The sequence below is a fragment of the Rhea americana genome, unplaced genomic scaffold (assembly GCF_003343005.1).
Source record: "Rhea americana isolate MKP2758 unplaced genomic scaffold, rheAme1 scaffold_71, whole genome shotgun sequence".
Classification (NCBI taxonomy): domain Eukaryota; kingdom Metazoa; phylum Chordata; class Aves; order Rheiformes; family Rheidae; genus Rhea; species Rhea americana.
In genome coordinates, this window is record NW_028186879.1 from 2,271,940 (window position 1) to 2,285,786 (window position 13,847).

The 13,847-nt window shown below is 39.2% G+C and overlaps 2 protein-coding genes across 3 annotated transcripts in view; both read right to left on the bottom strand.

Moving 5' to 3' along the window:
• Positions 1-1,240, bottom strand: part of SHISA2 (shisa family member 2) — a 6,931-nt gene extending 5,691 nt beyond the window's left edge. Inside the window, exon 1 of the mRNA XM_085321793.1 lies at positions 1,162-1,240. Within this exon, the coding sequence (XP_085177919.1) occupies positions 1,162-1,240 (79 nt within the window). The remainder of the gene's footprint in view (positions 1-1,161) is intronic.
• A 6,587-nt stretch (positions 1,241-7,827) lies between these two features.
• NUP58 (nucleoporin 58) overlaps positions 7,828-13,847 on the bottom strand; it is a 37,417-nt gene continuing 31,397 nt past the window's right edge. For both annotated transcript variants that reach the window (XM_085321775.1, XM_085321774.1), the window contains exon 16: positions 7,828-11,048. In XM_085321775.1, coding sequence (XP_085177901.1) covers positions 10,879-11,048 — 170 coding nt within the window. In that variant the 3' untranslated portion in view covers positions 7,828-10,878. The remainder of the gene's footprint in view (positions 11,049-13,847) is intronic.

Here is a 13,847-nt window from a genome sequence, read left to right on the forward strand (position 1 = left end):
AAAAAAAAGAAAAAAAAAGAAATAAAAAGAAAAACGTATTATATACAGCATATATATTCTTAAATAGCTATAGCTAGGCCGTGCCTCTGCTCTGCCCTCCAGCCCCCAGCTCTGCTTGTGCTGCTGCTGTGAAGGCGCTTGTAATTTCCCCTTTCCCTTTCCAACTTCTTAAAAGTCAGAGGGCGCAGAGACACTCCTGCAAACACCTCACCGTCGCTAAAGCATCGAGGCACGATGCTGCCTGAGGTTATTCCTCCTTTCACAAGGTTGGTCAAGACGTCTGGGCTCTTAGAGCAAGCAAAAACGCTTCTTTTAATAGAGGCAGGAAAAAGCAGAAAAAATGAAGACACTCTGTTTTTGAATTCTTTCTGCTGCTGGGGTGCTTCCCTGCAATGAAAACAGGTGCAAAATTATACTCCTCTGGTTCCTTCACCTTTTCTTCTTCTTCTTTTCTTTCCCCCCAATTATCATCTTTAACTAATACCATATTAGTTTCACACTTTCCCTTTTCATCTCTCTCTTGCTCTCCCCCCTTTCAGCCTCTCTCAGGCAGCTGCAGGCTTTCACAGTGGTATCAGCCTCTTCTGGTCAAATCACAGCGCAAGCAATCGCGTTTTGCCCCCGTGGCTTCCTTGCAGCACTGCGCCAGCACCACGCGGAGCAGCCGACCTTCGCACGAGCTCTGGGACCGGAGAAGGGAAGGGGACGAAGAAGGGGACCGCAGCAGGACAGGCCCCGTGTCTCTCCTGCCAAGCGCAGAGGCGCTCGGCCCAGCCGCGCGTCCCCGCGACGGCGTCGCGCTCCAGGCACGGCGAGGGATGGGGCACTGGYCCGAGAGGGGCCGGACAGCCGGCGCTTCGCTGCAGCGTCCCTCTGCCCAGCGCCTTGAGCCGTTGCAAATCTCGCTGCAAGACCCTTTCCTTTAAACTCACGTATTCATAATAAAAAAAGCACGACAAGCAAAATACTTTCCCAGCCCTATCCTTTGAGTAGTCAGCTCCACGCAYGCGCAGTAAGGTGATCTTTACATAGGAATAACAGAATATTAAAAGATGCTCCGTTTTTAACCTWGCTCTCTAGCCCGTACACGTTCTCAGTAAACAACCTTGCTCACACCAAAATAACGAGCACCTTCCAACACGCGCGCCCTTGTAGAGTTACCTGTGRAAGGTACTTGGCGTACTCCAGCTTGTCTCGTGTCTCTAAAACCAGGGACAGCAGCGCTCGCGTTCCTCGTCATGCTTGTGTAAAACTTCAAATATTTGTTGATTCTACAGCACTTGCAGAGTGCTTTACAATTTAGTAATACAGACTAATTAGCAAAGAATTTTCCTTTAGGTGTCTTTTCAAGCTGATCAGATATCTGCACTCTTAAARGTTTAATGCACTTCCATAAAGAGTGGAAGTGTGAGAATACAAGAGTGATTTAACAGTCATTCTTGCTCCTCAAGTTTAATTTACTCACACGTCTAGCAATTTTGTAACATTAACTCTATCTCTTTCCATGCAAACTAAATCCATTAAGACCCCAAATCCTGCAAGGCACTGAGCCCATTGGTTCCCATCCAGCTCAGCAGCTTAGATGCAATTGCAGTGTTATACATGCGTTAGAGTGGGTAAAGATTTTTAAAATGTCAGACATATCCAGTAACGAGCACATAATTTAAAAGTTTTAATAGTTACCTATTTCATCTTTATCTACCTTTTCAAAAAAATCTCCGGAGTTTTGCTACCAGTTATGCTATTCTGTGGACTTTGGCTCAGCAAAAATTTTCCTCAGCCTTCTCAAGACAAAAGCAGGATTGCAAGAAAACACAGTTTCATTTTGCATTCATTTAAAGAACTCATATGCTATCCTTAAACAGTTCTGTTTCCTGAAAAAACTTTTTCCTTGAATTAGGAAAAATAAGAAGTGTTAAAACTGCTTCTGTTAACTATCGGAAAATGATAAAGAGAACATGCATTTTCCACCTTGGTTTTACCATTCGAAACTGCGAACGGTGGCAGCTGGGAGCCTGCGCAGCAGTTTAGGGGCCGAGCGCATTTACGAGCCAACCTCTCGGCTTTATAGGACATCGGAACCAGCTCTCAGCTGCGAGCATCCTGCCTGCACACCTGCGGGCACAGGCGGGGAGCCGAGGCACGGTTAGAGGGCCGGCGCGCTGCTCGACTGCTAACTGTTATGGGCAAGTCTGCTCCCGGGCAGTTGTCACCGTCACTTTGGTGCCTCTGAGCGCGGTTATCATCTTACCTTGCAAATTCATGCAGCGATTGCATGGACAGGTACTCTGCTTGTTATAACAACTTCAAGGGATTTTAGCTATTTTGTTACTACTGCTATTACTAAAAGGACAGTCCTACACGTGGGAATTTCTCAGAGCAAAAAAAATGCTTTGCTTTCCTAATTTGCTTAAGCTCTTGGAAGCCTCCTTGCAAATTCAAATGTTTCTACAGAAAAGAAAAAAAAAGACATAAAGAGAGATAATACAAAAGCACTTTATTTATTTATTGCTCCTTAGCAGCTCCTGTTCAACAGCAGAATCAAGGGTACACCACAAGGGTTTAATCTGAGAAACCGGTCACAGTGAGGTACCACAAACATTAGTCTGGGCTGGCTGCACCAGGCACTTTCTGGGCAGGAAGGGAAAAATTAGAGGAAGCTTGGGTATAAGTGAGACTACCTACTTTCTATTGCCCAGCACTGGACACCTARCAGGCACATTTATGTGACTTTCTCCTTACGTTTACCTCGTATAATCCACCACTAGATCACTACACTACATCACTACTTTTAAACAATTTTGCAACCTCACCAGAAACCTTGAAAATCTGAATTCARGAATTACTTTGCTTCTTCAGTTGTGGATGCAATGTTACAACAAATCCAGATTTTAAATTAAAACCTGGAACCTGAAACCTTTCCTTCTCCCCAGGGAAAGCTACATTTAATCAGCACATTCTGACTGTTTAGCTCACTCGGCATTTAAAAGCCAGGGCACGTTTATCGCAAGAGCTGGATTTCACTGCAATTTGTGTTTCATCAGCACAGAATCCTCTTGCTGGTAATGCAAAACCATGGAATGAATTTAAATCCAAAATCCAAGCTGAGTACGTAGGAGTTTACTTACAGAAATGTTTACTTTAAAAAAAAAAACACAAAAAAAACCCTACCTTGCAAGCATCTTGGAGTCAGAAATCACTGTGTAACATACATTAGCATACGTTTCTTCTAGCAAAGTTGCTTCTCAGGTAAAGCCGTATTTCTCTGCCGATAAAACAACGCCTTGCTGCCCCCATGTGCAGTTAGTGGGAAGGGTAGGACTATTGAAACAGCATAGCTACAGTTTTGGTACTGAGAACTGCTGTAATGAAGAGTGTAGTCCTTCTCAACAGGTTATACTCACCCTGCTCCCAGAAGGAGGATGGTTACCAGAATATATAAGCTTAAATTACTAGGGCTTCCCTCTCTTCTACTACAGCACTGGTTATAAACTATCTTTTATGTTAACCTAGCTCTGCCTATGGAAGCACTATTTAAATACCCCCCGTATATTTGGAAAGCCCAAACTGCTGCTCACATTGTGGCGTTGGAATAAGCTTGTTTTGTTTTTTTTTTTGGTTATTCCTGCTTGGGGAACATATTTAATATCTACATTTTCAAATACACATGTATTCATAACAGAAAGGCTTTCTTTTATGGGCTCTTATTTCCTGGAAAATAATTAGAACAAGATGATCCAAAGGGTCTCACAGAAAAGGCAAAGGAAACAACTTAGCACAGGATGATGTGAAGGTACCGTGCTCCTCCTGGGCAGGGCAGCGACCCTGCCGCGGCCGCTCGGGGAGCAGGGCCGTCGACACGCTAACACGCGGCTCCTGCTATCAGTGCGCGCTCTCAGAGCCAGCGCTGCCTTATCACCGTCCATCCAGACGCCTCCAGCGTGGAGCGTCTGGCTCCAGAACGCACCACTGGCTCCAATAACCAAGTTAACGGCTGAAGGGGGTGAGGTGACCTGGCAGCAGCATCTCTACAGGCTTAGGGACATCTCCCTCTAAACCCGTAAGGAGAATGCCACAACTTTCCCAGAAAACATCCCCCAGTTTTGACACTCAGCCCAGTGCATGTTGGCTCGGGGCTTTAGGGAGTTTGTTAGTGTTGTCTAACTACTCAGTTGTGATCAATAAAACTCTGCAGTCTTCACACACTGATTTTTTGGACTCCCCCTAACTGCAGACACCACAGACCGCTGTTAGAGCATGAGAGTCTGGATGCAAGGCAGATGTGCACGTCTTCAAACTGAAAAACAGAGTTTCCTAACAGAATGATTATTTCTGCTGTATCCAATCATTCCAGCCACTAGCAAAAAGAGGAATGAATCTGAGCTCAGGATTTATATATCTTAGAAATCTTAGAATCATAGAACGGTAAGGTTGGAAGGGACCTCTGGAGGTCATCTAGTCCAACCCTCAGCATAGGCCGTAGGGGACTGAACCCATGACCTTGGCATTAGCAGCACCACACWCTAATCAACTGAGCTAAACTTTATATATAGTATTTTACATGGAGAGAGAGGAAGAATTAGTTGTTACAGGCTAAATCAATCTTTCCAGTTTGTCTTCCCAGTGAGACTGGGCAGTTTGGCAAGGTATCATGATTAGAAACTTTTTTTTAACTAAATACAGCAACTTTTAATTTTTACATTCTAGTTTATCCCAAAGTAAGCATAAAGCATGAACATTTTATCAATTATAGGTAGAGAACCRTAAAAATAGTTTCACACCAGAATTTTACTGTTGATCACCTCAACGCCATAGTGGAAAACAATTTTACAGCAGCAAGGCACAAAATGTAAAACTAGTATCACTATACAGCAATYGCCCCAGTCTGCAGCCTGTGCAAGATGACTCATCAGCTCCAGTACAGAACATAGCAGTTTTCCTCTTGGTATGGTTCAAGAGCACTTATTACAGCTTAATTTGCAGTTTGGGGTTTTTCATGGGGTAAGTAGCACAGACCAGCAAGTAGCAACTTAGTGTGGAAATTTAATAATACGTATAAGAACATTTGCTAGATAAAAAATGATTTTCTTATACTGTTTACAAAGCAAATAAAGACTGCTATCTACTTGTACCATTGCTATTTTACTTGACTTCTATAACCGAGGTGAAATATGACTTACCTTAAAAATGGCATAACCTAGCAATTTATATATTTATTTTGAAAAGTTTTTCCCCCCTTYTCCATTCTCGGTATTGACTTTAAAAGATAAATCCATCGTTCTGTCATTCTGCAAAGCTTCCTGTTTTTTAACGCCACTATTTCTGTCCCTGCTGGAATGCTATATCACCATGCATCTCTCTGAGCCTGTGATCTTATCTAAGGATTTCTTTTGCCTTAGAGCTTCTCAACAGCACCAAAGCAACCCGTGGGGAAGCTGTGCCACACAGTCACACRCAAGAGTAACACAGATGCTCTGGAAGGACACAGGTACTTTCACTGCCCACCTCCAGCAGAGAGGTGGGTACCTGACCCCACTGCTGCTGACTGCCGCAATGCCACCCGACTCACTACTCTCACTGCTATTGCATCTGCACAGCATTAGCACCCATAGYAACAGCATACGTGCCATGCCTTTTGGAGAGATGAACTGCTTTGATGAAGACTCCTTTATCCTGTGTACTTTGTCTTATCCGGGATAGAACAGGACAGCAGCAAAAGTGTTTATGCCCCAAAGTTGGATTCCTTTATAGGCAGGCTGACAAAGAAATGCAGGTGGTTCAAACAGGCAAGAAATCCTGTCAACGTTAGTGACAACTAGAGGTTATCAAGAGTTTTTCAGCTTTTACTTAAGCACCTAACTACAGAGTTGAGTTAGCTTTTGCTACCAAACTGTACATGATCCGTGCAATACTTTTTCCAAGGTTTCATCCAACTCCTCTTAAGAGTATGCAACATTTTTTCAGAATTAAGTTCAATATAATGAACAGATAGTTGATTTTAAGTATTTGCCAAGTCTATATTCTTTCACTTTTTTACTGTTAAACACCGCACTTCATCAAAATCTGATCACTCTAGCTTGATTTGTGACCAGAATTTTTTAAAAAGTCAGAATCCTGGTCTCACAATATGCCACATTAAATACATATACCTAACAAGCAGTTTCTTGCCCAGGAGATATATGCCAACCTCTAATCAGAAATGGATTTTGGAAGCAATTGTACTACTTTCTAGGATGCTGCTGTCCTTGTGCTGTCCAAGTATATGCCGTACAGTGATACCTGGATTGAAAAGAAAGAGGGAAATCCATCAATCTAAGACCCTTATTGAACAAACAAGAACATTTTTTGACTGTGCAGTCATTGACCTATTTAGAACAGGAGTACATTATTCCAAGTTTTCTATGCAAGCACTCAATAGAATTGACCTGTTACCCTAGTAGAGACAGGCCTATGCCCACACATAACTAAGATCAACCCAAAAGCTTTCTTAGAAAATTGCAGAAACTTCTAAACTTGCTATGAACAGGTTATGATTAAGTTATAATAGCTTTACACCTAAAATAAAGAAAACCATTCTTTGGAAAAATACTAAAGCTGAAGTAACAACCAGCGCATTCATTTATCTCGTTGCTACTTACAGCTGCAGAGAGGGGCTATGAAGATTAAATTCTTAAGGATAGGTTAGAAAAGCACTTTAATGAAACGGCAGTGGCTCAGAATGATTATACCAATATAGGCATAATCTATTAAAATCTTATTACCTTAGAAAAAGGTGTAAGAAAATRTGAATGACTGGACACAAAAGGCAACATCCTGCATGATGATGTCTCCAAGGATTCTGCAGTGATGGTTTTTGACAGTACAAAACTGAGAGTCTCCTGCCACCTGGTGAACGCAACATTCTACTACAAAGGTATTGTAAATCTGATGAAAAAAAAAAAAAAAACCCACACACCTAGAAAATGAAACTCCTATAATTATCTGTACCAACTGAACACTGTCTACCAATACAAAATTCATATTACAAATTCAGTTGACCTGGGACTATGCGAACACAACATTCCACTCTACATTTCACCATGCAAGTATTCCATGTTGAGTTCAGGAAAAGTGATCCCAAACGAATCAGAACAAAGCATCCATGCCCAGTAGGAAGCCTGGTGTTCACATCCCCTAACCAATCCCCACATTTCTCCCCACTCACCACCTCCATCCTCCTTTTTTAAGGAACATACCTGGCTCATTAGGCAGGAGGTGGTATGTTACAGCTGGGCTGATGGCAAARTGAGCAAGTGCTGCCTCCCAGAAGAGTTGCAGACCAGAGCCTGGTCTCACTCCACTCCCCAAGCCCAACTGCTGATTTTTATGAAAAGTTGAAAAAAAATCTGTTACTGTGATACCTGTAACCATCCACCAATGTCAGGAGAAATCAGCCATGAGAAGGGGAAAGGGAAACTGCTAAACAGCAACTACTCTTAAAAGCTAGACACAAAAGCTGCCAGCAATATATTTCCTAGCCAGCTTTTTGTTCTTATAAACCTGAATAAAAATTTTAGGAAAACAAACTTGTATAACACACAGTGGATTTACACTCTGCAATATTAACATATTTTTCTATACAAATAATTGCTCCTAATTCCTTGCTGTAAACCCAGAAGTGGTTTGTTTCATATCTTCTACTGATAGAGTGCACACAGATGCTAGAACCTGTAAACTGGTAAGAGCTGACACAATTGATGCTAGATTATTTCTACYATTAACATGCGAGAAGACAAAACACAAAGAATCATCACTGTTGATAAAGAGGAAGAGAGCCACCACACTGTATTCTGGAACTTTATTTTATTTAAAAAAACAATTTAGGTTCAAAATACAGCCATGATATGAATATGCAGGTGCCTGGGGTACAGTTGGAGATTTCAAAGCCCAGTGGTGAGGACAATTCATAAAACTCTGTCCAACTCCCCCTTACTTCAACCTCCTCCCTCCCAATCTCTGAATGAGTGTGCTAGACTACATAGCTAGTCAACTTGCCAGGAAGATAGGCAAAATGAGAGGGAAATAAAATTTTAAGATGCTGAACCAAGATGTAAGAGGTTCACGAAGCAAGGACCTAACTCTGTCGTACCTCATTACATATATTGTAGTCAGACACAGCGGAAAAAAATAGGTTACTTCTGGAAATGGAAATAGGTCACAAAATCAGTTTGTACCACAGCCACTCAGCAAGGTTTTAACTAATAAGAGTACCACACCCCACCTATCTAGACATTTTGTTACAAAGTATGACTTCAATCTTCCTCTGGTACACTTACTTGCTAAAGAAAAAAAAAGGCAAATAATCCAGAACTGATTTCAATTTCATGGTGTTTACATTCAGCCTTTTTTTTTTTTTTTGATAATGTTAACATCTTGTGGAAAAGTAAGTTGCTCCTTAAGGGTATTTGTATTTTGCAGTCCAATCATATTAAATGCTTTAACTTAAAAAAAAAAAAATGAAACAAAGTAACATTCCAAGAGCACAAATTATTTCAAAAGCCATTTTAACATTTCAGTTGGTACACTTTAAGCACATGACTGTTCTATTATGTGATCACTTTGCACTCGGGCTAAATTAGGGATAACTGTTGCATCAAAGCAGAAAGAAAGTTCTGAAATTAACTTTCTGATGCACAACACTCAAAAGGACAAAGGCCATTTTCACTGCTGTTATATTACAGCATGATCCACATTTTTACAGTGCAGTGATAGAGATGATAGATAAAACCACAATATCCTCCTCCCCCCCCACCCCATGCAATCCAGAGATCAAACCCCTAATTTCAGCAAGAATTTTACATTATTTCAGTATAGACAATTTTACACTTCAGCCAGTATGTTTTCATAGTGACTCCATTTTGGGACAGCTATAACATAGGAGAATTACAGCAGCGAGAAATGATCTTTCAAACAGGCAAATATGTATTACAAGGATCACAGCATTAACATTTTATTGTATACACAATGATAAGTTGCACATGTGGAAAAAAATACACATTTAGAATTAGTTTCACAAATTAATACATTACAAGAAAGTCCAGTGGTTTAACATTAACTATTAAAAAAAGCATTGACAAAAATACAAACGGTAGGGTCTTGACTGCAGCCCAAGAAGTTGAAATCAAAATAAACTGAACTTCTAATTTTCTCAGTCAAAAAACCCCACAACATTATATTCCTTCCTAAGTTCAAAAAAAAAAAAAAAAAGCAAAAAACATACAAAAGTAAAGAATTCCGTGCTCAGTTTCCCTTACTTGTTTTTACCAGATTACATGACAAAAATGCATATTTGTCAAAGGGCGATCACTGCTGAATGCAAACATCACTATTGGAACATAGAAAAATGGTATAACAACACTAACAATAGAAAACAACTGACATGGTACTAGGAAAAAAAAAAGCATTAGAACTGTTTTTAGAAAAAAGGTGCTTTTGTGAAGACAATTGTGAACATTCATTTGATGCATGTTATATACAAAACATCTTCTATATAAAACCAACACTCAGCTCCAAAATTCCCTGTTTACACTAATTGATATCTTTATTTGCAAAGATTTAATTGACCTATTATCTATCTCACATAAGGCAATATCTCCAAGATGTTTTCCAGCCATCTCTAACGCACACTGAATTGAAAATGCAGCACACTAAGCTAAGACATGATATGCAAGATTCATGCTTTATTGTCACAATAGCTTAACCCTCAAATTACATCATTTTCCTCTATTCTTTAGCAGCAACTTACTGCACTACACCTCACATTGGGGGCTGATATACAACTGCTTCTAAATCAAGGCTAGTAGCAGTGACTAAAAGCTAGTGAATCAACTCTTGTTTTGTAACAACTTACTCTAAAGAAAACCTTAGTTTAGCCTGTCCCCTCCAACCGCAGAGAAAAGCCCATCAAGCTTGACAGCTCTCTGCTTGCAAACAGGTCCTGCAGAATCCTGAGCTTTCAACTGAAATGCAGCATTGCCCTGCTGTTAAGCACAGGAGAAAGTCCTAAACTGCTTGATTTTGTCTACCTGGGAAATGTCTGTGTCTGGCTGCTAAATGGGTAAAGAAAAAATGATGAGGAGGAAAAAAAGGGAGGGGGGCTACTAAGCACTATTTACCAAAGTTAATGACCTAGTAAACATTGTATTTCAACTGGTCTTAAACAACAAAGCACAAGGTGCAGTGAAAACGCAGCCTGGGACCCGTTATTTGAAACTCCTACGAACATCAAGATGTGGCATCACAAAACAATATGGAGAAAGTGAACACACACAAAAAAAGGAGATCTGTCTATGGGGCAAGGTTTGCACATGTTTTTATTTTATACATATATATATATACACATACATACACACAAATGTGTGCACTGTACTGTATATATTTACATCCATATACACAAAAACACCCTGAAGTAGATTTAAAGGCCATATCCAAGAACAGAATATATGAACTCTAGTATTTGTACTAGAATATATTTTATCTGTACAAAAAAAAAAAAACAAATATGCATATATCCATATGGTATAAAGCTTATTAACAAAAAAATATTCTGCTACTAGCAATAGGTTAAATAGATGGTTTTACAAGATTCTTTAATAATGCAGTATAGAACACTTCTAAAACTAGGGCCAAAAATAAAAATACATAAATGGGTATCTATTCACAGGAAAATAGCTGTTCAATAGGATTACGTTTCATATTTCAGACTAGGGAAAAGTAGCAAAAATTTTTTTTTATATATATAAATCTCATGGGATGCAATTTAATTAATGCATCAAATCTAGAAAAATAGACTTTACAGATGAACAAAGTTGATTCACTTCTCTCTCCCTACAAGGGTGCCTATCTTTTCCCTCTCTTGTTTCCAGCTGGGGGTTTCTTCAGCTGAAGAAGTTGCCCTCCTGTCCCAAAGCCTGCAGATGCAGGATTAGAAACCCCAAACGTCAGGCCAGCCGATGCTGTGATGCCAGGATTGCTGAAGTTAAACCCGGATGTAGTTGAGCTGCCAAAGCCTTATGAGGGAGGAAAAAATATTTTAAAACAGAAGTTATATCATGATTGCAAATTTGTAAATTTGTCTTTCTGGGACATGTGAAYACAGACTACATTACTACCAATTCTTGTACTATTCTATACTCAAATAGATCCACAACAGTGTGTCGCATTGCTAATGCACTTCAACATAAGGTAACTTGGATATACGTTATTAGCAGTCTACCTCAATGATTTTAAGCAACTACATCCTAAGGCACAGTTGTCTGTTACACCATTACACCGCTATGACAGAGCACCCAAAGGTCCCACTGAAACTGAAGCCCTACTATAAAAGAAGTGTAACTCTTCTCTCAAGTTCTCAGTCTAAATATATAATGCGTAAGTAGGGTGGAAGGGCAAGTAGAAGTATAAATAGTCCATGGTCTGCCCACTTCATCTCACAGCAGGTTAATGGCAAAGCTGGAAACAAAGCTCCCATATTTGTGCCCTATGGACTGGACAACTTTTTCCTATCTTTATCCTATCTTCATAATGTACGTGGTATAGACCACACCTTAAATGAGAGATAGAAAGTGCTCAAAAATCCTTGTCAAATTCTTGGTATTTAAAAAACATCCTTTATGACTTGAATAAAAGGCAACATTGAAAACAAAGTTTTGGGGAAAAAAATAAGTAGGTGAGTGAATTTTGCTGTTGTAAATCCTCTCTTGCCTTTTCTTCAAATGTAGACAAAGAAATTTCCTTTGGTTCAGTTATAAAGCAACAACAAAATCTGTCTGCAGTTTTCAGCAACTTTAACATCAACTCATTTTACTTTTTTTTGATTATTTTTATCAGTTATGCAAAACCACCTGAAGTAATAGTTGAAACTATTAGAGAACACTACAAATTTTCCAGTTACTAGTTAGTAAGAACTTCATAACAGCTTCCATGACATGCACAAGTTGGATTTAAGAAATAATTTCATGCTAGTGGCACATAAATATACATATAAAGGAAACATTAAGGAAAAAAAAAAAGAGGACTGGTTCAAAAGCCAAAAGGGTATATTCTTAACAAACATTACTTAAGATATGTAATTTCATCAGCTCTCTAGTAGAATAGCCCAGTTAAAACAGGGCTTTAGTCATATTGGTATCCTCAAGTCAGTATCTTTAAAGCACACAAATAAAAACCCAACTGGATGTCTCATCAGATTTCTAAAGTCGCTCACACAAGCTCCATGTTTTTTATTTCCTTACTTGCAACTGAAGCTTTAGATCAAGAATTATTATTTCAAAACATAAGATGAAACTTTTGCAACATCTGGATCTGAGTTACACAGCTGAATGTGGAGAGTTTATCCTGATGTCCTCTAAGGTAGATACCTGCCTTACGCTAACTGCAGTTCTTCATGCAGTTGCCTGGGCAGAACTCGCTGCCCTTGTAAATAGATGTGCTGATATAGAATGTAAGTGACTAGCAGCATTTTTCACTTGGGCCTAATTTGTCTCTCATCCTAGGAAACAGAGGGTGAAGCAGATGTAACTATTCCTCCATTTCCTTCTTAATTCTGAATCCCAAGATAATTCAAATGAAAATTTTTAGGAGTAAACTTTGTTCAAAGTATACATTCTACCTTACTCCAGTTGTCAGGGAAGAAAGCCATGAAATAACTCACTTCTAGAGACCAAAAAAATCACACAGACAAGACCTTGAAGAACCATAGCTATGTAAGATTAACTTTTTTTTTTTTTTTTTTTGAAATTAACACTACTTATGTGCAAACAATTATTCTCAAGAATTAGATAAAAATGTGCCCCTTAAAGGCATAAATTTAGCATCTCTCCCTAAAGGGCCCTAGTGTACATTTTGCTCACTGGACATCTGCATCTCTGCTTGTCAGCCCTTTAGATGTGGAAGCCAAACAGAAGAATAGGCACCTCCCATAAAGTATTTTTTTGTTTGTTTTAATACTAGAGCAGATCTCTAAATGCAGTTTACTTCCTGCCAACCCCTGCATCTCATTGGTGCTCTAAATCAAAAGAGCAATCAATTTCCAGCATAGCTTTGACATACTAAAGCCTCTGTATCTAAAACCTATTCATAGTTACACATTGATTCTATTAAGGTCTATTTTTCTGCAGTATGAGCATTGTCCAGCCACAATTCCACTCAAATTTCTCTTATTGTATTGTACTGAGACTTTTATTCTTCAATAAAAGTCAGTCTTCAACATGAATTTCTGAGTCAGATCTTCAAAGCATTTTTAGTGCTTCGGTTCTCATTAAAAAACATCCCCCGTCTATCTATATACATAAACACCTTAACATTTTCTCTGTAAATTTATTTTATTGTGATGTTCTTTTTCTCTCTTTTCCATCACTTCGAGTATCTTAATGCTCTCTACAACACCCCACTCAAATCAAGTCTTTTTGGTTGCCATGACCTAAAGAAGAACAGGAATTATTTGGAACTTAAGATTACAAGTCAGCTTTCTACAATGGAATGGACAGGCAGAAATCTGAAACACTTGTTCAATCTCACAATATTTTGTGTTGTAAAGAAATTAAGCGAAGACTGCAGTTATTCCACCTTTCATCTACTTAACACAGATGATACAAGGACTGCTCCTGTGTTAAACCCAAACAATTACTACACAACATAGGAATTTGGACRGAGAGGCAAAAGTTAATGTACTTCTGGACTATCAAAGTTATCTGGACATTTCTATTCCATAAATCCCAAATCAAGCATTCTAGGTCAGGATTTTTGTAAACACACTATTTTGTAAACACAAAATGACAGGAATTACATTTAGTATTTTATATTCCTGG